Below are 27,921 nucleotides of genomic sequence, written 5' to 3' on the forward strand. Positions count from 1 at the left end.
CTATCTATTCCTCTGATCATCTTATAAACCTCTATCAAGTCACCCCTCATCCTTCGCCGTTCCAACGAGAAAAGGCCTAGCACTCTCAACCTATCCTCGTACGACCTATTCTCCATTCCAGGCAACATCCTGGTAAATCTTCTCTGCACCCTCTCCAAAGCTTCCACATCTTTCCTAAAGTGAGGCGACCAGAACTGCACACAGTACTCCAAATGTGGCCTAACTAAGGTCCTGTACAGTTGCAACATCACTTCACAACTCTTGAATTCAATCCCTCTGCTAATGAACGCTAATACACCATAGGCCTTCTTACAAGCTCTATCCACCTGAGTGGCAACTTTCAAAGATCTATGAACATAGACCCCAAGATCCCTCTGTTCCTCCACCTGACTAAGAACCCTACCGTTAACCCTGCATTCCGCATTCTTATGTCTTTCCAAAATGGACAACCTCACACTTGGCAGGGTTGAACTCCATCTGCCACTCCTCAGCCCAGCTCTGCATCATATCTAAGTCTCTTTGCAGCCGACAACAGCCCTCCTCACTATCCACAACTCCACCAATCTTCGTATCATCTGCAAATTTACTGACCCACCCTTTGACTCCCTCATCCAAGTCATTAATAAAAATTACAAACAGCAGAGGACCCAGAACTGATCCCTGCGGAACTCCACTTGTAACTGGGCTCCAGGCTGAATATTTGCCATCTACCACCACTCTCTGACTTCGACCGGTTAGCCAGTTTTCTATCCAATTGGCCAAATTTCCCTCTATCCCATGCCTCCTGACTTTTCGCATAAGCCTACCATGGGGAACCTTATCAAATGCCTTACTAAAATCCATGTACACTACATCCACTGCTCTACCCTCATCCACATGCTTGGTCACCTCCTCAAAGAATTCAATAAGACTTGTAAGGCAAGACCTACCCTTCACAAATCCGTGCTGGCTGTCCCTAATCAAGCAGTGTCTTTCCAGATCTTAAATTTCCAGATGTGACCTGCACATCTTTGGACTGTGGGAGGAAACCGGAGCACCCAGAGGAAACCCCCGCCGACACGGGGAGAATGTACAAACTCCACACAGACAGTAGCCAGAGGCTGGAATTGACGGTCCCTGGTGCTGTGAGGCAGCAGTGCTAACCACTGAGCCACTGTGCCGATTTCTAGAAGTCAGAACCAAGGCCAATCCACCAGTTGCTGTAACTTCAACAACTTTACATAACGGTACAAATGCTTGCTCAGCAACAATTATCCCTTTAGATAGCACAGAGTGGAGGAGGGGACGGTTCCTTTCTGTTGCTGAATGCACCGTCGTTAGCAATACTAATTGACTGTATTACAGTCTGCCACCTCTACATGGTGCCTACCATACTTGTCCCATGATCAAAATGGCATCTACTGCCATAGGTTCAAGTCGGACAGTCAGTACCAAGCAGGCTTGGAGAACACTGGGTGAACCGGAGAGCTGTTGGGTCTTCATTGTTTACTATACTTAAGTTTCAGTCTCTCAGGGAAGCCATGGATGTGGGGGTGAGGGCAGGAAAGCGGAGTTGGAGCCCAAGATCAACCACAATCTTATTAAATAGCAGAGGCACAATGGTCTATTTCTGTTCCTTATACTCTTGGGAGAGCGATGGAATACTCCCCAGTTACCCGGATGAGTGTTGCTTCAACACTCAAGAGCCTTGGCACTCATCCAGGGCAAAGCAGCCCACATGATTGGCACCACATCCACAAACATCCCTCCCTCCACACCAATGCTCAGTACCATCTGCATGATGCACTGCATAACTCACCAAGGCTCTTTCAACATCACCTCCCAAACCAGTGTGTACTACCATCATACAGGCCAAAAGCAGCAGTTATGGGGGAAAACACTATCCCCTACAAGTTCCCCTCCAAACCACCTGCCATCCTGAGTTGGAAATATATCACTGTTCCTTCACCGTCACTGGGTCAAAATCCTGGAATTCCTTCCCTAAGGATATTGTAGGTCAACGACAGCACATGGACTGCAGATTAAGACAACAGCTCACCACTGCTTTCTGAAAGTATGTTGGGATGGGCAATAAATGTTGGTCCAACCAGAAAAAGATACATACCACAAAAGAATAATAACAGAAGGCTTGATGGGACAGTGTCCAGGGCAGTTTTGCTAAAATGCAAAGAGTCCTCTGTGAATATCATCATGCAAAGATGTTGCACATTATAATTATAATATTATAACCCAGGGAAGAAGGGAGGTAAACACATCCAGGGTATTACAGGAAAATCACCTGAACATCAATGGTGGGAAAATAATAAAACATCACAAAAGAGAATCACAAAACCAGAAATCAAAGCAATGATAAATGTAGTTAGGACAGAATTAAACAGGGAAAAACTGCCTTGTCCAAACGTATTAAAGAGGGACAGACAGTAAATAAGTATAATGCAGTTGATATAATTATCTACTATTCAAAGGCCTTGGGATGCTATATAATAGTCAAAGAGTGTGGTGCTGGAAAAGCACAGCGGGTCAGGCAGCATCCAAGGAGCAGGGGAAAGGCCTAAGCTTGAAACGTCGATTCTCCTGCTCCTCGGATGCTGCCTGACCTGCAGTGCTTTGCCAGCAACAATCTCCAGCATCTGCAGTCCTCCCATTCTCCATGTTGTGTAATAGGTTAGAGGAGGAAAAGGCAAAAGTAATTTTGAGTAGAGGGAAAATGCATTGGGTGGGTCACATGGCCTTTTGTCATGAAAAGCAGAAACAGGGCGGAGCCGGACAGGATCAATGGGATCCGGGGGCGGTGTTGGACAGGATCAATGGGATACGGGGGGCAGTGTTGGACAGGATCAATGGGATACGGGGGGCGGTGTTGGACAGGATCAATGGGATACGGGGGGCGGTGTTGGACAGGATCAATGGGATAGGGGGGCGGTGTTGGACAGGATCAATGGGATAGGGGGGCGGTGTTGGACAGGATCAATGGGATGGGGGGGGCGGTGTTGGACAGGATCAATGGGATAGGGGGACGGTGTTGGACAGGATCAATGGGATACGGGGACGGTGTTGGACAGGATCAATGGGATACGGGGACGGTGTTGGACAGGATCAATGGGATACGGGGACGGTGTTGGACAGGATCAATGGGATACGGGGGCGGTGTTGGACAGGATCAATGGGATCCGGGGGCGGTGTTGGACAGGATCAATGGGATCCGGAGGCGGTGTTGGACAGGATCAATGGGATCCGGAGGCGGTGTTGGACAGGATCAATGGGATCCGGAGGCGGTGTTGGACAGGATCAATGGGATCCGGAGGCGGTGTTGGACAGGATCAATGGGCAGAGCCGGAGAGGTTCAATGGGATAGAGGGGCAGAGCTGGACAATTTCAAAGGGATACATGTGTAGTGCAGGATGCCTTTCAAGAAAAGGAGACGGTCCTGAGCATGTCATTTTATTTTTACACTGCAATATCTTTATTTCCTTGTCCTGAGCATGTCCAATCAGGTTTTAGATTTGTTGACAACTACAGAAACTGTTGTAGACTTTGAGATGTAGAGCAGCCATCGGGCAGGTTTGTCTGGAATCACTTTTTATTAATAGGAGCAAACATGAATGAAATTTATAAAATACTAACAAACAGCAAGGCAGCCACATCCATTCTCAATCTTCACTTGCGTCCTGAAGTGTAGGGGCTGGGAAAGCTCAAGAAATAACACACAAATTACACCATTTCAAGAAACATTGCCAATGCAGTGTTGAAGAGGTGGAGATTGAAGAGATCAGTCTCTGTGTACAGTGCTTTGTCTGCGCCCAGCATCCATGAACAACTTCATCCTCTCCAGGCATTCGGAATCCACATCTTGTCTGCATATTCATTCATTCATTCAGTGGTCTGACTGCAGCTTGCTAATGTACCCTGCTCCATCCACAACGTCCTGCAACAGTCCTGATGCAGAGTGACCAAACTACACTCCTGCACATTGCACAGCCACCAAGCAAACAGCTTGGGGAAATTGGGAATATACAACAGGAGGCGATACCTTGTGACATGGCAGCACCTCGTCTTGGGTCGAGGAATGTGCATTGACAGCCGGCCATTGAACTGTGCCAGGGGATAGTGGCAAGCGCTACACTGAGTAGCCCATGTAGGGGGAGGTCAGAGATGCATGTGGGAGTGCAGTTCACATGCAGGGTATGGGGGAAGAGACGGCGACGTGTACAGGGGGATAGTGGTTTAATATAAAAAAGGAGATTGAAGAAGATGCCACATCTAAAACAATAAATGCTGCTGGTGTTGAGAGCTCCAGCCTCTCCCCATCCCCATCAGCACCTCTCCTCTATTTCGGGCGTCTATGCAGTCGCTTCCCCTTTCCAACAGAGTTACTAATCCTCTGGGACTTGTCATCCAAAATGAAATCTTCCTCCCCCACAAAGCTCTGCTCTCTGCTCCCCACTCCCCCCTGATGGATCATACACAGTCTTCTGAGGGAGGCAGAGGAGCTGTGCCATGAGCAGGGAGGAGGGCATCGCTGCACGTGTGGGGGCTGTTTCCGCCCTTTCGCTGCCGAGCTGCAGCCCAAGCGGGTGGTTTCTGAAGGTCCCTTTCCAAGCGCCACCTCCTTGGGGCTGAGGACGGCCCTTGCTCTGGGCGGACCACCCCCTCCCAGCTGGGAGTCCGTGCCACGCGGCTTTGCGCTGGCATTGCGGGAGAAGTTTTGGAATGCCGAGGGGCGGCAGGTGCCATTGCAGTAGGGGTACTGTAACCAGCAGTGACTGCAGGTATTGGAAGCACTGCCCATCAGTCCAATGGCTGGATCCCCTGGGCTGCTGGGGCCCCTGTTAACCATCAGGCAGGCTTTCCTGCCTCTCCCGGGATGGCGAGTGGGGTTACAGCTCCCAGCAGCAGTGTTGGAGCGCGGCCGGGTGAACCTGCTCCTCTCTGCCTGCTCCGACTTCAGCTGCAGCCATTCCAGCTCGAGGAGTCGGCCCACAAAGCTCTCCAAAAGCCCCAGGGGCCGGGCAGTGACAGGGCTCCTCGCGTTGCTGCTGCTGTGGACCAGCAGCGAGAGCTCGCGCAGGTTCCAGCTGGCATACGGCTCGGGCAGGAAATCCGGGTAGCTAAACCCCACACAGCCGCAAGTCTGAGTCAGCTCAGCCGGGGTGATCACTTCGGCCCGCAGGTTCAGGTCCGGAGGTCTGCGAGGGCTGGAGACCAAAGGAATTCTCTCAGAATCAGAGAGATCACTGGCGCTGTCCTCATCCGGGGCAGCTACTGGTAATTCAAAGCTCTGCAGCAGTGGGTTTGTAGGAGAGCAGCCGACGGCGTTACGGCAGTAGGTGCTCGGCTGCTGGTTGGACCCATCTGTGTCCAACGCTGGGTCACCCAGCAGCGAGCAGTCCACCGGCACGGTCGGCGTAACCGGTCGGAGATTGGAGGGAGACTCTCTGGCTGCCATGGAGACCTTCAGCAGCTTCCTGAAGGAGGCCGACGATCTCGGCAGCTGCTTCAAACTCGACGCGGACTTGGCGTTCCTGCCAACAAAGGTATGGAGGGAGGATTCAGAGCTCTGCTCCACACTCTGTGCAGCGCTTATTCCAAAACAAACAAAGGGAACAAACCCAAGCTTCCCATTTATAACCATACACATAGCAATTCCAAATTTGATCCTTAGCCCCCCCCCCCCCAAATCCTATTTGGGCAGGTCAAGGGAGGGGTTAGAGGAAAGAGACCAGGCCCCCATGTACTCAGCTTGGAGTGCGGGGAAAGACCCTGCAGATGTACAGCCAGGGTGACCCAATTCCCACTAACCCATCAGAAATCCATGTTGGCTCAGTCTGGTGTCAGTTCAGCATCGTCCAAAAGGTTATCTCAGGTTACAAAGACATCTTGATCAATTGAGTCAATGGGCTGAGGAGGGGCAGGTGGAGTTCAACTTGGATAAGTGCAAGGTGTTGCATTTTGGAAAAACAAACATGGGCAGGATTTATACAATTAAAAGTAGGTAGTGTTGTGTAACACAGAGGGGTTTAGGTACATAATGCTTTGAAGTTTTCATCAAATGTCGACAGGGTGGTTAAGAAGGTGGTTATCATGCTTGCCTTTATTGCTCAGACCACTGAGTGTTGGAGTTAGGGCATTATGTTGGGATTATAGAGGGTGTTGGGGAGGCTTCTTCTGGAATACTGTGTGCAGTTCTAGTGGCTCTGTTATAGGAAGGATATTATTAAACTGGAGAGGATTCAGAAGAGATTTACCAGGATGCTGCCAGGCATGAAGGGTTTGAGTTATAAGGAGAGGCTGGATAGGTTGGGACTATTTCACTGGAGTTTGAGGGGTGAGCTTATAGAGATTTATAAAATCACGAGGGGCATAGATAAGATGAACGTCCTTTCCCTACAGTGGGGGATTTCAAGACTGGAAGGCATACTTTTAAGGTAAAAGGAAAAAGATTGTTTTTAAAAAAAGACAGGAGTAGTAACATTTTTTTTCTCTCTACACAGAGTGGTTTGTATGTGAAATGAACTGGGAACAGTTAAAATATTTAAGCATTTAAATAAGTACAAAGGAACCTCGATTATCCGAACAAGATGGGTGGGCACTATTTCATTCGGATAATTGATTAATCGGTTAATTGATTCAATGCCTCTCCTCTGGGGCTCAGAGTTTTTTTCAGTCTGCTCCCCGTTCAGGAGACGAGGCATCAGGACACCGCGGGGGAGCCCCCGCCCCACCACACCCCCAACTCCTGTCCAACACGGCCCCCTTCCGTCCCCACCTCCGCTCCCTGTCCCCGAACCCCACCCACCCCCCCAATTCGCCAGCACCCCGTCCAACACTGTCACCACCCCCATCCACCCCCGACACTGCCCCCTCCCCTCCCACCGTCCGTGACATCACCTCCAGTCCGATCTGGCCATTCTTACCACCTCCTCCCACTCCTCTCCCACCACCCCCCCCCCCAACCCCCCACCCCAGACAGCCAGACTGGACACCAACAGTAAACCTGCTGCTGCCTTTGGGGGTGGGGGGGTCAGTAGTAGGGTGAGTCTCCAAATAGCACAAACACGCGCGCGCACGCACACACACACACTTTTTACTGCAACTCTTTGACCGGTTCCACCTTTACACTCCAGGACAATTTTGGAGAGATTATGTGGGAAAGGGAAGGTGTAGGGAGAGAAAGAGGGCGTGCAGTCAGTCATTTGGAGACAGTGCCTGGGCTCCTATTGATGTCCAGGACTGTTCTCAGCAGCATTTCAGTAAGCTGAGATAGTTTTTAATTACTGTAAACAAAAGTTGCAATCAGTGTTGGAAACACCCCTTTGATGTTATGTTTCTATCGGGACCTCAAGATCTTTTTCGGATAATCCAATATTTGGATAATCGAGGTTCCTGTGTACATGAATAGGAAAGGTTTTGATATGGCCCAAACACAGGCAGGTGAGACTCGTTTAGTTTGGGATTATGGTCAGCATGGGCTGGTTGGACCGAAGGGTCTGTTTCCGTGCTCTATGACTCTAAATGGTCAGTTACGCTGTCCCTATCATCAGATTCTTGCAAAGTTTACAATAAGGCACAGGCAGAGGTTCCCTCAAATTTCTTCAGAACACACAAATATACAGGAGATCCTGAACAGCAGCAGAAACATTAGGTCACGTCCCAAGATAGGAGGAACAGGGGGTAAAGCTGCAAGTATACCCTCACTGGAAGAGGAGCAGCTGCCAACTATGGGAAGAGTTAACTCCCAATATTAATCAGAGCTTGAAGGTTGTGGTCATATTAGCAGGTCAGCTGTGTGGAGGATAGCAGGTGTGTGAGCTCAGTACCAGCAGAAAGCCAACACGATCTGAATTTGGAGCTGCTTCTCTGAACTGAAGTACTTGTACTGGGGAGAAAAGGAAACCAGAATATGCAACTCCAAGACCCTTTGTGTCTGACAGAGTGACTGTCTGGACTAGAACTGCACCTAGCATTCCCTCTCTTTGGTCAAACATTGGAGATCCTGATCTGGGGGGAATCTTGTCTTGCCTGCAGTCCATGTCCTGGATTGATTGCTGCAGGAGCTGGTCTATAAACACTAACCTCTGGCACTGACACACAGCTTGTACTTACATCAGGAATATCAGTTAAGTTGGCAGGTTGGAACTTAAGCAGCACATTTTGCTGCTACCAACTGAGTCTGGGCTAAATGGAAAGCAAAATGACAGCTTAGGGGATTAAAGGGACAGTGGTCGCATGGATACAAAACAGTGAAGGGGCAACAAGAGCAGTAAAAAAGGTAGGATCTGTGAATTGTGAATCCCACACGTTCATGGAGTTGTGGGGATTACAGGGAGTTTATACAAAGTGACTTACCTCGGACAACTCTCAGTCGAATAGTCGCTCATCTCCTTCTTCTGAACAGAGCTGTTTGGTCGGAGTAGAGACGTGCCCTTCCTGCCTGGGTTCGACACGTTTCTGGTAATCTACAAAACAGCATGGGATCCATGATACCTCTGACATTCCCAACATGACCACCAAGAGAAAAATCAGGATCTTGGGAACTGGATTCCTAAAGTAACTGCATGGAGTTCGACAGTGAATTCTCTCCACTTCGAAATGGTAGTGAAAACACTGCAGGTAATAACGAGGAACACACAACATGAGGAGTAAATGAGATGGCTTCCTTTGGAACACATTCTTGGCTTTTCATCATATTTATTCCTGCTCAGGGAAGTGATAAAAGACCAAATGTCCAGGTTTGCTAAAGAAAGGTTATGCAGTAAATGCAGCTGATGCGACTTAGTAAAATGATGACAGCTGGAATTCAATGTAGAGAATTAGGAACTGGAACAGAATAAAGTATTTTGCAAGTGGTGAGATGCTGGAGAGGATTAGGGATTTGAGTACAGACATCACTAGAAGCTAGTGAGCAGCTACCAATAAGAAGTTTGAGAAGTCTAATACATCAGCTTTTAACTTGAGCATTGGAATATTAACATTGGAACTTTGTTCCAGTTGCAGAGAACTCGGGGTAGAAAGCATCAGGAACAGAGGGAGCCTTGGTCATTGAGAACAATGGAGGATGAGAGTGTGCAGCCAGGCACTTAGCTCAGTTAAGTGCTAATAAATTTTAAAATTCAATTGCAATCTCTATTACAAGAAATAGATTTAACAGCGTATTAGTGCAGGGCAGGTTTAAAGACTGAGATAGAATTAATAGTTTAAACAAGATACTAATTAGATTGTAAAAAGAGAAACATTTGACTAATCTGTTTTAAAGAATTTGATAACTGGACACTTCAAAAAGGCAGCAGCAAAGTGAACGTGAAAGGGAAATTATGTTTGACAAACCTGATGGAGTTTTTTTTGAGGATGTTGTGTGTAAAATTGATAAAGAAGAACCAGTAGATGTGGTGTCTTGGATTTTCAGAATGTTTTGGATAACATCCCACATGGGAGGTTAATGAATGAAAGTAGAGCTTGCAATTTGGGCAGCACGGTGGCTCAGTGGTTAGCACTGCTGCCTCACAGCACCTGGGAGTCAGGTTCAATTCCAGCCTCGGGTGACTATCTGTGTGAAGTTTACACATTCCCCCTCCAACCCTGTGTCAGTGTGGGTTTCCTCTGGGCGCTCTGGCTTCCTCTCAATCCAAAGATGTGCAGGTTATTTGGATTTGCCACAGGAAATGCGGGGTTACAGGGATAGGGTGGATCTAGGTGGGATGTTCTTTGGAGGATTAGTACAAATTTGATGGGCTGAATGACTTCTTTCTGCACTGTCGGGATTCTATGAATTGGGGGAAATATACTAGTATGGATTGAGAAACTGGTCAGACAGAAAGCAGAGAGTCAAAATAAACAGATCATTCCCAATTTGTTCATGCCATAAAGCTAAGTGGCAATTAAACCTGTGAGGAGAATGCAGGAAGGTATCAAGCTGACAATGATCATGTAAACCAATAGGCTCCAACACATCAGATGGAATACAGTGTTGGTAAGTGTGAAGTTGGTCCACTGTGGTAGAAAAAAACTGAAAGACTACTTTTTAAAAGAGGGAGAGTTGGGAAGTCTTGGCGTCCAAAGAGACCCTGTTCATAAGTCACGAGAAGCGAGCAGGTAGTTGGAATAATCAATAAGAAAGATATAAGGTACGATTACTTTCATTGTTAGCAGAGGGGCACCTTTATCATCCAGAGGGTGGTACATGCATGGAACAAGATGCCAGAGGAAATGGTGGACACTGGTACAATTGCAACAGTTTAAAGGCATCTGAAGGGGTTCATGGGTAGGAAAGGGTTTAGAGGGTTATGGGCCAAATGCTGGCAAATGGGAATAGGTCAGATTGAGATGTCTGGTTGGCAGGGATGAGTTGGACTGAAGAGTCTGTTTCCGGACTGCATAACTCCCTAATTCTATTTGACTATATAAGTAAAAATATCTTGCTGCAATTTAGACCTCACTTGTCATATTGTGCACAGGACTGCCTTCCTTATCCAAGGAAAGATATACTTGCCATAGGCAGAGTGTAACAGAGGTCCTCCAGAATAATCCCTGGCATGTCAGGATGGTCTTTTGAGGAAACTGGGGTTGTAGGCTTCCGAGTTGGGAAGAATCAGAGCGATCTCATTGAAACTCACAACATTCATACAGGGCATGACGGGTTGGATGTAATTTGGATGTTTACACTGGATGGTGAGTTTAGAACCAGGGGACATAATCTCAGGGAGCTTCAAGAAATTTTGAGCTCAGGATTTCAGAGTTTCAGTCACTGTCGACTATCAGGAAGGATGAGAGTTTGCTGGATCCTACAATCCAGGGAGCTGACACTCCAAACGATCGTTTTAATTTTCCACCTTGTTCTCACACTGACCTCGGTCCTCAGCATGCTGCAGTTCCAATGAAGTTCAACGCATTGAACATGATCTTAAATTTCAATCACTTCACAGCCTTCAAAACCCATAATCTCTGGCCCAATTTTGTTTTTATCTTTACGTACAAGTTTCAATTTAACTCTCACTTTCTTCTCTTTTCACTTTCAGATGTTCCTTTTCATCATCACATTGCCTCCAGACACATCTCTTGATTTTTCTAATCGTCCCATTACCACTCTCTTTGGCTCAACACCGCCAACTCTTTTGCTATTGAATCTTTCCTGACTGCCACCCTTTTACGTTCTCTCTTCCTGCTTTTTCCACACCTCCACCTTTCACTCTTCCCAACTCCAGTGGAAACAAACCCATCCTATCCAATCTACAAATCTCAAAAACCTCCTCTCAGCCTCTGCCAATACATTTACAGCTTTTACATTTAAAGACCGAAACCCAGATTGCAGTCGATACTCAAGATGTGGTCTCATCAATACCTAAGACCATGAGACAGGAGAAGTAGGCCATTCAGCCCATCGAGTACACTCTGTCATTCAGTAAAATCATGACTGATCTGATAAGCCTCACCACCTCTTTCCTGCTTTTTCCTCTATAACCTTCCTTTTCCCTTACTGATCAAAAATCTGCCTCAGTCTTGGATATATTTTCCACAACAGCTTTTGATGTAGTACTATTCTTACACTTCTTTCTTTCTCACACAAACTCTGCCCGAAATTGTCCTTTCATCTTTCTAACACAAACCATGCATGCCCTGTCGCTCCACCTACTTACACTCTCCCTACCTGAGCTGTCTCTCCATTTCTCATACCCAGACTGTTTACCTCTTGATCCCTCACACACTCTACTGTACTGTACTGTCTGTTCTGTCACTGTCCGCTTCGGAAACATTTTCTCTGCCTGTAATCGCCCTTCAATTCACACACACTAACAATGCCTGTACTCCCTCTCCATTTAATCCATTGTCTTTGAAATGCCACTTCTCAAAAGGCAATGGATGCAGAATGTTTAAATAGTTTTAAGGCAGAGGCAAATAGATTCTTAATTACCAAAGGTTATCAGGGATCTGCAGGAATGTAGAGTTGAGATTAAAGTCCGATCAGCTGTGACATTATTGAATGGAAAAGCAGCCTCAAAAGGGCCGAATGGCCTTTTCGTACATTCATACACCCAGACTATCCATATTGTCTCCCCATCTCTGTACTGTCCTGCCATTCACCTAGACTGCTCGCGCTGTCTCCATCCCTCACTGACACACCAATAGTATTGTCTCCATGTCTCTCTCTCACACCACCTACAGTGTGGGTGTAGCAGACAGTGGGGATAAAAGGGTCCTTCTCAGGATGGCAGCCTGCCTCGAGGCTCAGTGTTGGGACCACAACTTTTCACTGTTCTACCTAAATGATCTAGATGAAGGAACGGAGGCCATTTTGGGTACATTTACAGACGATATGTAGATAGGTAGAGGGACAAATAGCATTGAGGCGGCGGAGAGGCTGCAGAAAGATTTGGACAGGTTAGGAGAGTGGGCAAAGAAGTGGCAGATGGAGTACAACGTGGGAAAGTGTGCAATCATGCGCTTCGGTTGCAAGAACAGAAACATGTAGTGTTTTCTAAATGGGGGGAAAATTCAGAAGTCTGAAGTGCAAAGAGACTTGGGAGTTCTACTCCAGGATTCTCTCAAGGTAAACTTGCAGGTTGACTCAGTCATTAGGAAGGCAAATGCAACGTTGGCATTTATTTCAAGAGAACTTGAATATAAAAGCAGAGATGTATTTCTGAGGCTCTATAGGGCTCTGTTCAGGCCACATTTGGAATACTGCGTGCGGCTTTGGGCCCCATATCTCAGGAAGGATGTACAGACCCTGGAGCGTGTTCAGAGGAGATTCACGAGAATTGTTCCAGGAATGAAAAGCTTAACATATGAGGAACGTTCGAGGACTCTGGGTCTACATTTGATGGAGTTTAGAAGGATGGGGGGGGTGATCTAACTGAAACATACAGAATACTGAATGGCCTGGACAGAGTGGATGTTGGGAAGATGTTTCCATTGGTAGGAGAGACTGGGACCCGAGGGCACAGCCTGAGAGTAAAGAGAAGACCTTAGTGACCTTTGGTTGAATGACGGAGCAGACTTGATGGGCTGAATGGCCTAATTTCTGCTCCTATGTCTCATGGTCTTAAAACTATTTTCATCTCTTTCCTGCACATCTCGAACCATCTTTTCACCTCTGAGAGGAAGTTAGGCTAGAAAATAAGATCAAAGGAATATGAGAAATAGGAGCAGGAGGAGACCATTTGATCTGTGGAGCCTGCTTTGTTACTCAACATGATCACAAGGCACCAAAACCGTCTCAATCCCAGGCTTTAATGAGTTCAATGACAGAGCAACTGCAAATCTCTGGGTTTACAGAATTACAAAGGTTTATCAGCCTCTGAGTGAAGAAAGCTCTCCCCATCTCAGCCCTGTATCCAAGACTGCACCCCCAAGTTCTGGGTTCCTCAGCATGGTCCAAGCAACCTCTTAGTATCAATCCCATCAAGCCTCTTTGGAAGCTTGTTTGAAATATTTCAAAGAGATCCATTCTCATTCGGCTAAGCACCAGCAAACTGGCCAATCTACACAGCTTCTCATTGGACAAGCCCCTCATTCCAGGGACCAATCTAGTGAACCTTCGCTGTACCAACTCCAATACAAGCCCACCTTTCCTTCAACGTAGAGACAAGAACTGCACACAGTATTCTCAGTAATCGTGTGGCTGGAGTTCAAAGTGACCAATATAGCTTTCTTGGTACTTAGGCGTTACTGGGGAAAGGTATGAATGAAAGGGAGTGGAAAGTGTCTTGTGAGGAAGTTGCAAGTTGTAGGAAGTTGCAAGTTGTAGGGAATTGGCCTGGAGTTAGCTCATGGTGTCAGAGTTACTTTGGCACAGAAGGTCATTCAGCTCAGTGCTGGCACCTTTAAACCACTCGGATCCATTTTACTCTTACACTCCGTTCCCTTCGCCCTACTGCTTCATTTCTCTCAATCACCTTCCATGATCATTCATCATCGCAGCTCCCACCACCCACACTGACAGCGAGTTCCAGGTCATTACCACTCACTGGGTTCTAAAGTTCTTTCTCACATCCCACTATCTCTTCACCAAAATCTTAAATCTATGTTTCTAGACCTTATACTATTTGGTAAAGGCAATTTTCTACTTTATCTGTCAAAATCTTATTAACTCATTCCAATCTCATTCGCCCCAAGAACGTTCAGGAGGTTACAAACTGCCTTAAGTGGGTGATTATATTTCTGAAAGTACAAGAATGCTGTTGGAGCTGTTACAGGAGCTCATGCGTGTGCACAGGAACAGGTCGAAACAACACGTCACCTTCTTCGAATTCCTGTCCTTCTGGCCCAAAGAGAGGTTCTTTAATTTAGTTGCACAATCTCGATGCGAGACCTGCAGTAAAAGAAAAAACACAAGTTAATTCTTCAACAAAACTAAGGTTCTCCCTGTCCTGTGCTCACAAAGAAACTCTCTGTCTGTCACACATGGGGAGGCACTGGCCTAGTGATATTATCATTAGACTATTACTCCAGAGACACTGGCAATGTTCGAGGGATCCAGGTTCAAATCCTGCCATGGCCGATGGTGGAATTTGAATTCAATTAAAAAAATCTGGAACTAAGAGACTAATGGTGACTGTGAATCCATTGCATTGTTGGAAAAAAAAAATCTTGCTCATTAATATCCTTAAGGGAAGGATACTGCCATCCATGTCTGGTCTACATGTGACTCCAGACTCACAGCAACATGGTTAACGTTTAACTGCCCTCTGGGCAATAAATGCTGATCTAGCCTGCAATGCCCACATCCCATGAATAAATATTTAAAAACACACACACACACACACACACACCCCCGGTACTGCACCTCCATAACAGATATGCACCCAGCCTGTAATATTGTTCATTTCAGGCAGGAACACTGACTGTACGGTGTTTCTAATTCATTCTATCCAGGACAAAGTATTGGCATCACACCCACAATCACTCGCTCCATCACCAATGCTCAGTAGCAGTAGTGTGTCTACAAGATACACTGCAGAAATTACCAAAGCTCCTTCCAAACCCATGACCACTTCCACGGAGAAGGACAAGGGCAGCAGACACTTGGGAACACCACCACCTGTAAGTTCCCCTCCAAGCCGCTCACCTGACTTGGAAATACATCGCTGTACAGTCAAAACCCTGAAACTCCCTCCCTAACATCATTGTGGGTTTAATGCAGCTAATGCTGCCTGTTGTCTCACATATTGCTTGTATTGTCTCTCCATCTTTCACTCAGACACACACACACAGACGCTCATTGAATCACCATGCTGCCCCAAGCTATTTCCTTTAAAACTCTAGAATGCATCCCATCTTAAGCCCCATTAGTTTCACTAGTACATTTTCTCTGGTGAGAGTTAATGTGTTCACTCTCTATGACCTCAACTATGATGTTCCCCGCCCCTTGAGCTCCTTAGTTATGTAATATCTCTGAAATGTTATTGATCTCCTCAACAATGAAGATTGATCAAAAGCATTTAATCAGCTCCTCTGCTTCAGTTCTGATGAGTCATCTAGACTCAATGTTAGCTTGCTGTCTCCCCATGGATGCTGTCTGACCTGCTGTGGTCTACAGCATTGTTCTTTTCAGTTCTGTTCTTTAAACTCTAGGCATAAAAAGATACAGTCTGGATTGCTGGCTGCCTGGGCTCCACTTATAGGTGCATCTGACGACAGTGAACCTGAAACAATATCTCCGACAAAATACAAAGATGGTTGTGTGTTAGCTCACAATGCTGGGGACAAATCATTAAGTTTCCAAATTTAAAACCTACTCTCGGGCTCGCCTGAAAAACCAGCCTTCTCAGATGTCACTGGAAGGGGGTGTGAGAATTTTGTATGTAATGATCATGCCATTCTCTCGTCAGTGCTAAAGCTTAAAATTACAGTTAAAACTTCATACTTGGGGGGAGATGGCTAATGTGCCCAAATATAGTTAGCAACAAGACATGGATGTTGAAAGTAATGGGAAGAGCTGAGAGTGATCAACAAAACTACATACAGAAGGGAGATGGGAAAGGGTCCTCAAGCTTGGCAACTTCAGTTGAATCGCTTAGGTTGGGTTGGCAAGTACATCAAGGAAAGTGAATCTAAGACAGCCAATGGCAGGACCTGATGACATCGTGGACCAAGTTAAAAAAGTAAGCAGCCGCCAATTTCTGAAGAGCAATATCCAACCGGGTTTTTCTTTGGAACTAGTACTTAATACTTTACAATAGTTGCATCCCGAATGGTGCTGGAATAATGGCCGACTCCCAGGGCTGCACTCCCCCCGCGCTGTAGTGACGGCCCGGCCCCCCACTCCCCCCGCGCTGTCGTGACGGCCCGGCCCCCCACTCCCCCCGCGCTGTCGTGACGGCCCGGCCCCCCACTCTCCCCGCGCTGTCGTGACGGCCCGGCCCCTCACTCTCCCCGCGCTGTCGTGACGGCCCGGCCCCTCACTCTCCCCGCGCTGTCGTGACGGCCCGGCCCCTCACTCTCCCCGCGCTGTCGTGACGGCCCGGCCCCTCACTCTCCCCGCGCTGTCGTGACGGCCCGGCCCCTCACTCTCCCCGCGCTGTCGTGACGGCCCGGCCCCTCACTCTCCCCGCGCTGTCGTGACGGCCCGGCCCCTCACTCTCCCCGCGCTGTCGTGACGGCCCGGCCCCTCACTCTCCCCGCGCTGTCGTGACGGCCCGGCCCCTCACTCTCCCCGCGCTGTCGTGACGGCCCGGCCCCTCACTCTCCCCGCGCTGTCGTGACGGCCCGGCCCCTCACTCTCCCCGCGCTGTCGTGACGGCCCGGCCCCTCACTCTCCCCGCGCTGTCGTGACGGCCCGGCCCCTCACTCTCCCCGCGCTGTCGTGACGGCCCGGCCCCTCACTCTCCCCGCGCTGTCGTGACGGCCCGGCCCCTCACTCTCCCCGCGCTGTCGTGACGGCCCGGCCCCTCACTCTCCCCGCGCTGTCGTGACGGCCCGGCCCCTCACTCTCCCCGCGCTGTCGTGACGGCCCGGCCCCTCACTCTCCCCGCGCTGTCGTGACGGCCCGGCCCCTCACTCTCCCCGCGCTGTCGTGACGGCCCGGCCCCTCACTCTCCCCGCGCTGTCGTGACGGCCCGGCCCCTCACTCTCCCCGCGCTGTCGTGACGGCCCGGCCCCTCACTCTCCCCGCGCTGTCGTGACGGCCCGGCCCCTCACTCTCCCCGCGCTGTCGTGACGGCCCGGCCCCTCACTCTCCCCGCGCTGTCGTGACGGCCCGGCCCCTCACTCTCCCCGCAGTGTAACGATAGAATAATAGAAACTTACCTCCTCAAAATGTGACTTATCAAACATGCTAAAACTGCAAGCCTGCGATCTAGTCTGGATCCTCCTCACCTTGGGTGAAGTATTCTTTATCTTACTGTTCCTAGGAAGTAAGAGCAAATACAGTTAATGTAGCTGAGACAGAGCACAGCTAAAACAAGCATTACGGACAAGGGAGATGGAGACACAGCAGGCAGTGCAGGTGAGCGACATAGACAGGCCGACTAAGTAGGAAAGGTAGAGCACGAGTTATAAAGTGTGGGTGGGTACATTGGAGATGGGGACAAGCAGTGCAGGTGCAAAAGACGTAGTGACCGTCCGGGCAGAGTGTGTTTAAACACACAATGCAAGTGGCTGGGACAGCAAGACAGCTCAGGTGCTGTCAAGGTGTGAAAGTGAGTACAAGCAGTGGAGCTGTTTAAATTCAAGATATACTGCAGACACCACAGGCTTGTAAGACAGATACAATTCAGGCAGCGCGGTTGGACAGACAGGACAGATATTTTAACTGTGTAAGTCGTGGACAGTACATGTAGCATGTGTATGCAGTACTGGTCAGAGAGAAAGAGGCACACTACAGCCAGTGTGGGTGTGGACAGTGGAGAGACAGTACAAGCAGCTCTTTGCATTCCGAATTAACAGGAGCTCACCAACACATGGAGCGTTGAAATGGAGCGCGGTGTCATGCCCGAGAAGGGAACATCAATTCAAAAACAAGATCCCACAGACATGCTGCACAATCCGGGACCAAAGTTGGTTTTGGGATGTCTGAGGAGGAAGTGAGGACTGCTGATGCTGGAGACCAGAGTTGAAAAATGTGGTGCTGGAAAAACACAGCGGGCCAGGTAGCATCCGAGGAGCAGGAGAATCGACGTTTCGGGCATAAGCCCTTTTTCAGACATCCTTTGGGATGTCTGACCATGGTTTTTATGTAGCACTGCTCACTGGCCAGGAAACACAACCTGAATCTCCTCATCTAACTAGATTGGTGCCACCATCTGGGGGGGTCAAGTGCATGTACGTTACACAAATGCCTACCTGGTTGCATCTCCAGCCGGTAAGCCTTTCTTGATCAATGGTTTGCTGACTGTGTTGTGCTGTCCTTTGGTTTCCCAGGCATCACTCGTTACTGTCAAAAACACCTGGTGTGGCAATCGATCAGGACTCATCCTCCAGCTCACTGTGAGAACACGGCAAAGAGTCAGCAACCAGCCACAACCCAGTGTGAAATTCACCAAAACTTATTCAATCATTCCATTTCTTTACAACAGTGCTTCAGCTACATTACCCATAGCCTGATTTCGAGACTCACTTTTCATTTTGCCCTGCAAACGGTCATGCCATGAGCTGACTGGGCCCTCTACTCTGGAATTCTGTCCCTTAGCCTCTCCCGTACCTCACCAAATCCTCTATGATGCTGGTGTGAACCTACATTTTAACCTAGTTACTCCTTTGTGCTTCAAAATACCTGGAATACTGTGTGCAGCTTTGGGTTTCTACTCCTAGCAAGGATATTATAAGAGTATTCAGGAGAGACTGGGACTTTTTTTCCCTCTAGAGGGTAGGAGGCTGAGGGGTGAGCTAAAAGAATCTACAAAATCATGAGGCATATAGATAAGGTGAATAGCCAAGGTATTTTCCCCCACGATAGAGGAATTCAAAACTAGAAGACATAGGACTAAAGTAAGAGAGAAAAGACATGAGGGGCATTTTGTTTCCATGCAGAGGGTGATGCATATATGGATAAAGCTGCCAGAAGGAGTGGTAAACACAGATACAATTACAACATTTAAAAGATATTTGGACAGGTACATGGTTAGGAAAGGTTTAGAGGGGTATGGGCCAAACACAAACAAATGGGACTAGTTCAATTCTGGAAACATGGTCCTCACGGATGAGTTGGGCCAGTTTCCGTAACATGCGAGTGCAGCGAAGGCTTCAAATTGATGCTTGGGACGGTGGCACTGTCAAATCAGGGATGGTTGAATTGGTTAGGATGATCACCACAGCAGTTCAGACGAATAAGGGGGAAGCGTATCCCATAAAAACATTGCAAATGCCAACTGAGGAAACACAATGGATATTCCTGATGACGGGAAAGTCTAGAACCAGGGGTCACTGTCTGAGGTTAAAGTGTATTCGGACCGAGAGGAGGAAAATATTATTCACACAGAGAGTGTGGACCTGTGGAATTAACCACCACTGAAAGCACTTGAGGCTAAACACATTGTATGATTTCAAGAAGAAACTGCATAAAGTACTTCTGACACATGGGATCAGAGGATATGGGGGGGGGGGGGGGGGGGGGGGGGGGGGGGAAGGAGGAGGAGGAGGAACAGGCTATAGAATTGGATGATTGGCCACAATTAGAATAAATTCTCCCTCAGTACTGACCCTCTGACAGAGCAGCACTGCCTCAACACTGACCCTCTGACAGTGCAGCACTCCCTCAGCACTGACCCTTTGACAGTGCGGCACTCCCTCAGTACTGACCCTCTGACAGTGCGGCACTCCCTCAGTACTGACCCTCCGACAATGCGGCGCTCCCTCAGTACTGACCCTCCGACAGTGCAGCACTCCCTCAGTACTGACCCTCTGACAGTGCAGCACTCCCTCAGTACTGACCCTCCGACAGTGCAGCACTCCCTCAGCACTGACCCTTTGACAGTGCGGCACTCCCTCAGTACTGACCCTCTGACAGTGCGGCACTCCCTCAGTACTGACCCTCCGACAGTGCGGCACTCCCTCAGTACTGACCCTCCGACCGTGCAGCACTCCCTCAGTACTGACTCTCCGACAGTGCAGCACTCCCTCAGCACTGACCCTCCGACAGTGCAGCACTCCCTCAGTACTGACCCTTTGACAGTGCAGCACTCCCTCAGTACTGACCCTCCGACAGTGCGGCACTCCCTCAGTACTGACCCTCCGACAGTGCGGCACTCCCTCAGTACTGACCCTCTGACAGTGCAGCACTCCCTCAGTACTGACCCTCCGACAGTGCGGCACTCCCTCAGTACTGACCCTCTGACAGTGCAGCACTCCCTCAGTACTGACCCTCTGACAGTGCAGCACTCCCTCAGTACTGACCCTGAGGTCAGCCTCACTGTGATAGTGGGCCTTATACACATTCCTGAACGCTGTAAGTCGGGGACTTTGACAGACGGTGGTATTTAATGGCGATGATGGTAACTCCATCATTGTCCTCGCCCTCACCCTGACCCTGACTCTCTCCGAAATACTCACCGCCCACCACCAGGCCCCGGTGCACTGACCCCTGGGAGTTGTAGTCCCCGGCCCCATTGTCCGCCGGGAACTGTAGTATTCGCCACTCCGCAATGCTCGCTGGGAATTGTAGTCCTCTACGGAACAACACGCCCGGATTACCGTCGTCCACCTCGCATTGCCCGCCGGGAACTGTAGTCCACTCCGCGCTCCCGCTGTGGCTAAGGGTGTTAGCCTCCCCCTAGCGCGCCCCCCGCAGGTGGGGATGGTTCACACGGAGATTCCCGCTCCGTTTCTGCTGGTGACGGTGTCCATGGAAACGGGAACACGAGAACCCGGATGGAGTGCTGGGACCAGGAGGAGATGGGGAAATGGGGAGGGGACAGAGGGGAGAGGGGAGAGAGGGGGGAGAGGGGAGATAGGGAGAGGGAGGGGGGAGAGGGGGGAGAGGGGAGAGGGGGGGGGGAGAGGGGGGAGAGGGGAGAGGGGGGGGGAGAGGGGAGAGGGGGGGGGAGAGGGGAGAGGGGGGGAGGGGGGAGAGAGGGAGGGGGAGAGGGGGGAGGGGGGAGGGGGGGGGGAGAGAGGGGGGAGGGGGGAGAGAGGGGGAGGAGGGGGGAGGGGGGAGAGGGGGGAGAGGGGAGAGAGGGAGGGGGGAGAGGGGAGGGGGGAGAGAGGAGGGGGGGGAGAGAGGAGGGGGGGGAGAGAGGGGGGAGAGGGGAGGGGGGGAGGGGAGGGGGGGAGAGAGGGGGGGGAGAGAGGGGAGAGAGGGGGGGAGGGGAGAGAGGGGGGAGAGGGGAGGGGGGGGAGGGGAGAGGGGGGGGAGGGGAGAGGGGGGGAGGGGGGGAGGGGGGGGGGAGGGGAGAGGGGGGGAGGGGGGAGAGGGGAGAGGGGGGAGAGGAGGGGGGGGAGGGAGGGAGGGAGGGGGGGAGAGAGGAGGGGGGGGAGGGAGGGAGGGGAGAGGGGGGGAGGGGGGAGAGGGGAGAGGGGGGAGAGGAGGGGGGGGGAGGGAGGGAGGGGGGGAGAGGGAGGGGGGAGGGGGGGAGAGGGGAGAGGGGAGGGGGGGAGAGGGAGGGGGGAGGGGGGGGAGGGGAGAGGGGAGGGGGGGAGAGGGGGAGAGGGGAGAGGGGGAGAGGGAGGGGGGAGGGGGGGGAGAGGGGAGAGGGGGGGGGATGGGGGGAGAGGGGAGGGGGGGAGGGAGGGGAGGGGGGGAGAGGGGAGGGGGGAGGGGGAGGGAGAGGGAGGGGGGAGGGGGGGGAGAGGGAGGGGGGGAGGGGGGGAGAGGGGAGGGAGGGGGGAGAGGGAGGAGAGAGGGGGGGGAGAGGGGAGGGAGGGGGGAGAGGGAGGAGAGAGGGGGGGGAGAGAGAGGGAGAGGGGGGGGGAGAGAGGGGGGGGGAGAGAGGGGGGGGAGGGGGGGGAAAGGGAGGGGGGGGGAGGGGGGGGAGGGGGAGGGAGAGGGAGGAGGGAGGGGAGGGAGGGGGGGGGAGGGAGAGGGGGAGGGAGGGGAGGGAGGGGGGGGAGGGAGAGGGAGGAGGGAGGGGAGGGAGAGGGGGGGAGGGAGGGGGGGAGGGGGAGGGAGGGGGGGGAGGGGGGAGGGAGGGAGAGGGGGGAGGGAGGGAGGGGGGAGAGGGGGGGAGAGGGGGGGGGAGGGGGGGGAGGGGGGAAGGAGGGGGAGGGGGAGGGGGGGGGAGGGGGGGGGAGGGGGAGGAGGAGGGGGAGGAGGAGGGGGGGGGAGGAGGGGGGAGGGGGAGGGGGAGGGGGGAGGAGGAGGGGGAGGGGGAGGGGGAGAGGGGGGGAGGAGGGGGGGAGGGGGGGGGAGGGGGGGAGGAGGAGGGGGAGGGGGGAGGGAGGGGGAGGGGGGGGGAGGGGGAGGGGGGGGAGGGGAGAGAGGGAGGGGGAGGGGAGGGAGGGGGGGAGGGGGGGGAGGGGGGGGAGGGGAGAGAGGGAGGGGGAGGGGAGGGAGGGGGGGGAGGGGGGGGAGGGGGGGAGAGAGGGGGAGGGGGGGAGGGAGGGAGGGAGGAGGGAGGGGGAGGGGGAGGGAGGAGGGAGGGGGAGGGAGGAGGGGGAGGGAGGAGGGAGGGGGAGGGGGGAGGGAGGAGGGGGGGGAGGGGGGGGAGGGGGGGGAGGGGGGGGAGAGGAGAGGGGGAGGGAGGGGGAGGGGGGGGAGAGGGAGGGGGGGGAGGGAGGGAGGGGGGAGGGAGGAGGGGGGGGGAGGGAGAGGAGGAGGGGGGGGAGAGGGAGGGGAGGGAGAGGGGGGGGAGAGGGAGAGGGGAGAGGGAGGGGGGGGAGAGGGAGGGGGGGAGGGAGAGGGGAGAGGGAGGGGGGGAGAGGGAGGGGGGGGAGGGAGAGGGGAGAGGGACGGGGGGGGGGAGAGGGAGGGGGGGAGGAGAGGGGGGGAGGGGGGGAGGGAGGGGGAGGGGGAGGGGGGGGGAGAGAGGGAGGGGGGGAGGGGGGGAGGGAGGGGGAGGGGGGAGGGGGGAGGGGGAGGGAGGGGGGAGGAGGAGGGAGGGAGAGGGAGGGGGGAGGGGGAGGGGGGGGGAGAGAGGGGGGGGAGGGAGGGGGAGGGAGGAGGGGGGGGGAGGAGGGGGGGGAGGGGGAGGGGGAGGGGGGAGGGGAGGGGGGGGAGAGGGAGGGGGGGAGGGGGGGGGAGGGGGAGGGGGGGGGGAGAGAGGGGGGGGAGGGAGGAGGGAGGGGGGGGAGAGGGGGAGGGGGGGTGAGGGGGAGGGGGGGGGAGGGAGGGAGGGGGAGGGGGGGGAGAGGGAGGGGGGGGGAGGAGGGAGGAGGGAGGGGGGAGGGGGGGGAGGGAGGAGGGGGGGGAGGGAGGAGGGGGAGGGGGAGGGAGGAGGGAGGGGAGGAGGGGGGGGGAGAGGGAGGGGAGGGGGAGAGGGGAGAGGGGGGGGGAGAGGGAGAGGGGAGAGGGAGGGGGGGGGGGAGAGCGGAGGGGGGGGAGGGAGAGGGGAGAGGGAGGGGGGGAGAGGGAGGGGGGGGGAGGGGAGAGGGGAGAGGGAGGGGGGGGAGAGGGAGGGGGGGGGGAGGGAGAGGGGGAGAGGGAGGGGGGGAGAGGGAGGGGGGGGAGGGAGAGGGGAGAGGGAGGGGGGAGAGGGAGGGGGGGGAGGGAGAGGGGGAGAGGGAGGGGGGGAGAGGGGGAGGGGGAGAGGGGGAGAGGGGGAGGGGGGAGGGGGGAGAGAGGGAGGGGGGGGGGAGGGGGAGGGGGGGAGGGGGGGGAGGGAGGGGGGGGGGGAGGGAGGGGGAGGAGAGGGGGAGGGGGGGGGAGGGGGGAGGGGAGAGAGGGGAGGGGGGGAGAGGGAGGGGGGAGAGGGGGAGGGAGAGAGGGGGAGGAGGGGGAGGGGGGGAGGGTGGGGGGAGGGAGGGGGAGGGGGGGGGAGGGGGGGGGAGGGAGGGGGGGAGAGGGGGGAGGGGGGGAGGGGGAGGGGGGGGAGGGGGGGGGAGAGGGAGGGGGAGAGGGGGGGGAGGGGGAGGGGGGGGAGGGGGAGGGGGGGGAGAGAGGGGGGGGAGGGGGAGAGGGGGGGGAGAGAGGAGGGGAGGGGGAGGGGGGGGGAGAGGGGGGAGGGGGGGAGAGGGAGGGGGAGGGGGGGAGGGAGGGGGGAGGGGGGGGGAGGGAGGAGGGAGGAGGGGGGGAGAGGGAGGGGAGGGAGAGGGGAGGGGGGGGGGAGAGGGAGAGGGGAGAGGGAGGGGGGGGAGAGAGGGAGAGGGGAGAGGGGGGGGAGGGGGGAGGGGGAGGGGGGGAGGGGAGGGGGAGGGGGGGGGAGGGGGAGGGGGGGGAGGGGGAGAGAGGGAGGGGGAGGGAGGGAGGGGGGGGAGGGGGGGAGGGGGGGGAGGGAGGGAGGGAGGGGGGGGAGAGGGGGGAGAGGGGGAGAGGGGGGAGGGGGGGGGAGGGAGGGGGAGGGGGGGAGGGAGGGAGGAGGGAGGGGGGGGAGGGGAGGGAGGAGGGAGGGGGAGGGAGGAGGAGGGGGGGGAGGGGGGGGAGAGGGGGAGGGGGGGGGAGAGGGGGGAGGGGAGAGGGGGAGGGGGGGGAGGTAGGGGGAGGGGGGGGAGAGGGAGGGGGGGGGGGAGGGAGGGAGGAGGGGGGGGGGGAGGGAGGGGAGGAGGGGGGGGAGAGGGAGGGGAGGGAGAGGGGAGGGGGGGGGGGAGAGGGAGAGGGGGAGGGAGGGGGGGGAGAGGGGGGGGGAGAGGGGGGGGAGAGGGAGAGGGGAGAGGGAGGGGGGGGAGAGGGGGGGGGGAGAGGGGAGAGGGGAGAGGGAGGGGGGGAGAGGGAGGGGGGGGAGGGAGAGGGGAGAGGGAGGGGGGAGAGGGAGGGGGGGGAGGGAGAGGGGAGAGGGACGGGGGGGGAGAGGGAGGGGGGAGAGAGGGGGGAGGGGGGGAGGGAGGGGGGAGGGGGGGGGAGGGGGAGGGAGGGGGGGGAGAGAGGGGAGGGGGGGAGGGGGAGGGGGGGGAGGGGGAGGGGGAGGGGGGGGGAGGAGGGAGGGGGGGAGGGGGGGAGGGAGGGGGAGGGGGGGGGAGGGGGGAGGGGGAGGGAGGGGGAGGGGGAGGGAGGGGGAGGAGGAGGGAGGGGGGAGGGAGGGGGAGGGGGAGGGAGGGGGAGGAGGAGGGAGGGGAGAGGGAGGGGGGGAGGGGGAGGGGGGGGAGAGAGGGGGGGGGAGGGAGGGGGAGGGGGAGGGGGGGAGGGGGAGGGGGAGGGGGAGGGAGGGGGGGAGGGGGGGGGAGAGAGGGGGGGAGGGAGGAGGGAGGGGGAGGGGGAGGGAGAGGGGGAGGGGGGGGAGAGGGGAGGGGGGGAGGGAGGGGGGGGGGAGGGAGGGGAGGGAGAGAGGGGGAGGGGGGGAGGGGGGGGGGAGGGAGGGAGGGAGAGGGAGGGAGGGGAGGGGAGGGGGGAGGGAGGGAGGGGAGGGGGGAGAGGGAGGGGGGGGAGGAGGGAGGAGGAGGGGAGGGGGGGAGGGAGGAGGGAGGGGGAGGGGGGGAGGAGAGGGAGGGGGGCGGAGGAGGGAGGGGGGGGAGGGGAGGGAGGGGGGAGAGGGAGGGGAGGGAGAGGGGAGGAGGGGGGGGGGGAGAGGGGAGGGGGAGAGGGAGGGGGGGGAGAGGGAGGGGGGGGAGGGAGGGGGAGAAGGAGGGGGGGAGAGGGAGGGGGGGGGAGGGAGGGGAGAGGAGGGGGGGAGAGGGGGAGGGGGGAGAGGGAGGGGGAGGGGGAGGGGGAGAGAGGGGGGGGGGGAGGGGGAGGGGGGGAGGGAGGGGGAGGGGGGGGAGGGAGGGGGGGGGAGGGGAGGGGGGGGAGAGGGGGAGGGGGGAGGGGGGGGGGGGGAGGGGGAGGGGGGAGGGGGGGGGAGGGGAGGGGGAGAGGGGGGAGGGAGGGGGAGGGGGGGGAGGGTGGGGGGGGGGAGGGGAGGGAGGGGGGAGGGGGGAGGGGAGGGAGGGGGGGAGAGGGGGGGAGGGAGGGGGGAGAGGGGGGGAGGGAGGGGGGGAGGGGGAGGGGGGGGAGAGGGAGGGGGAGAGGGGGGAGAGGGGGAGGGGGGGAGAGGGGGGGGGGAGGGGGAGGGGGGGGAGAGAGGGGGGGGAGGGGGGGGAGAGGGGGAGGAGGGGTGGGAGAGGGAGGGGGGGAGGGAGGGGGAGGGGGGGAGGGAGGGAGGGGGGGGAGGGGGGAGGGAGGGGAGGAGGGGGGGGAGGGAGGGGAGGGAGAGGGGGGAGGGGGGGGGAGGAGGGAGAGGGGAGAGGGAGGGGGGGGAGAGGGAGAGGGGAGAGGAGTGGGGGGAGAGGGAGGGGGGGGGGAGAGGGGGAGGGGGGGGGGAGAGGGAGGGGAGGGGGGAGGAGAGGGGAGAGGGAGGAGGGGGGGGAGAGGAGGGGGGGGGGAGGGAGGGGGGGGAGAGAGGGAGGGGGGGGAGAGGGGGGGGAGGGGGAGGGGGGGAGAGAGGGAGGGGGGGGAGGGAGAGGGGGGGGAGAGGGAGGGGGGGGGAGATGGGGGAGGGGGGGAGAGGGAGGGGGGAGAGGGAGGGGGGGGGAGAGGGAGGAGGGGGGGAGAGGGAGGAGGGGGGGGGGAGAGGGAGGGGGAGAGGGGGAGGGAGGGGGGGGAGAGGGAGGGGGGGAGGGGGGGAGAGGGGGGGGGAGAGGGGGGGGAGAGGGGGGGAGGGGGGAGAGGGAGGGGAGGGGAGGGGGGAGGGAGAGGGAGGGGGAGGGAGGAGGGAGGGGGAGGGGGGAGGGAGGAGGGGGGGGAGGGAGGGAGGAGGGGGGAGAGGGAGGGGAGGGAGAGGGAGGGAGGGGGGGGAGAGGGAGGGGGGGGAGGGGGGGAGAGGGAGGGGGGAGAGGGGAGAGGGGGGGGGAGGGGGGGGGAGGGGGAGAGGAGGGAGGGGGAGGGGGGGAGGGAGGAGGGAGGGGGGAGGGAGGAGGGAGGGGGAGGGGGAGGAGGAGGGGGGGGAGAGGGAGGGGAGGAGGGGGGAGAGGGAGGGGAGGGAGAGGGGAGGGGGGGGGGGAGAGGGAGGGGGGCGGGAGAGGGGAGAGGGAGGGGGGGAGAGGAGGGGGGAGGGAGAGGGGAGGGGAGGGGGGGGGCGGGGGAGGGGGGGAGGGGGGGGGGGAAGACGAGGGAGGGGGGGGAGGGAGGGAGGGGGGGAGAGAGGGGGGGGGAGAGGGAGGGGGAGGGGGAGGGGGGAGGGGGGGAGAGAGAGGGGAGGGGGGAGAGAGGGGAGGGGGGGGAGAGGGGGGAGGGAGGGGGAGAGAGTGGAGAGAGGGGGGAGAGAGTGGAGGAGGGGAGCGGGGAGAGAGGGGGGGGGGGAGAGAGGGGAGAGGGGGGGAGAGAGAGGGGGAGGGGGGGAGAGAGGGGAGGGAGGGGAGGGGGGGGGGGAGAGGGGGGGGAGAGGGGGAGGGAGGGGGGAGAGAGGGAGGGGGGGGGCAGAGGGGGAGGGGGGGGAGAGGGGGAGGGGGAGCGAGAGGGGAGGGGGGAGAGAGGGGAGAGGGGGGGAGAGAGGGGAGAGGGGGGGAGAGGGGGGAGGGGGGGGAGAGGGGGGGAGGGGGGGGGGAGAGGGAGGGGGTGGGAGAGAGAGGGGGAGGGGGGGGAGAGAGGGGGGAGAGGGGGGGAGAGAGAGGGGATGGGGGGGGAGGAGTGAGGGGGGGGCTGGTGGGAGAGGAGGGGGGGGATGGGGGGGGAGGAGAGGGGGGGGGATGGGGGGGGGAGAGGGGGGGGATGGGGGGGGAGAGGGGGGGATGGGGGGGAGAGGGGGGGATGGGGGGAGAGAGAGGGGAGGGGGGGGAGAGAGAGGGGAGGGGGGGGGAGAGAGAGGGGAGGGGGGGAGAGAGGGGAGAGGAGGGGGGGGAGAGAGGGGAGGGGGGGGAGAGAGGGGGTGGGGGGAGCGGAGGGAAGGGGGCGGGGGGGGGAGAGGGGGGAGAGAGGGAGGAGGGTGGGAGTGGGGCGGGGAGGAGAGAGGGGAGAGGGGGGGAGAGAGGGGAGGGGGGGGGTGAGGGGAG

General features: G+C 56.7%; 1 protein-coding gene across 3 annotated transcripts; it reads right to left on the reverse strand.

Annotated features, from left to right (window-relative positions):
- Window positions 1-3,427: 3,427 nt before the first annotated feature.
- fam217ba (family with sequence similarity 217 member Ba) lies at window positions 3,428-20,462 on the reverse strand. Of its 3 annotated transcripts, none has more exons than XM_087994996.1 (6): window positions 20,326-20,462; window positions 18,277-18,418; window positions 17,242-17,341; window positions 14,234-14,305; window positions 8,347-8,456; window positions 3,428-5,522 (listed from the first exon to the last, which is right to left on the reverse strand). In XM_087994996.1, the coding sequence occupies exons 2-6, from the start codon at window positions 18,405-18,407 to the stop codon at window positions 4,328-4,330; spliced, it is 1,608 nt and encodes a 535-aa protein (XP_087851122.1). In that variant the 5' UTR covers window positions 18,408-18,418; window positions 20,326-20,462; the 3' UTR covers window positions 3,428-4,327. The 3 variants fall into 3 exon arrangements, with proteins under 3 accessions (XP_087851122.1, XP_087851123.1, XP_087851121.1); XM_087994997.1 differs by lacking the exon at window positions 20,326-20,462 and adding an exon at window positions 20,095-20,185; XM_087994995.1 differs by lacking the exon at window positions 20,326-20,462 and adding an exon at window positions 18,551-18,841.
- Window positions 20,463-27,921: the final 7,459 nt, after the last annotated feature.

This window comes from Chiloscyllium plagiosum, unplaced genomic scaffold (assembly GCF_037043375.1).
Source record: "Chiloscyllium plagiosum isolate Xiang-an unplaced genomic scaffold, Cpla_swu_hap1 HiC_scaffold_15, whole genome shotgun sequence".
Taxonomy (NCBI): Eukaryota; Metazoa; Chordata; class Chondrichthyes; order Orectolobiformes; family Hemiscylliidae; genus Chiloscyllium; species Chiloscyllium plagiosum.

Excerpts from the sequence above, each read along its gene's own strand:
- fam217ba (XM_087994995.1), bottom strand. Across the intron at positions 17,342-18,276 it reads CCGGCTGGAGATGCAACCAG|GAACAGTAAGATAAAGAATA; the intron begins GTAGGCATTTGT and ends CTTACTTCCTAG. Across the intron at positions 5,523-8,346 it reads TCGACTGAGAGTTGTCCGAG|GAACGCCAAGTCCGCGTCGA; the intron begins GTAAGTCACTTT and ends CTTTGTTGGCAG.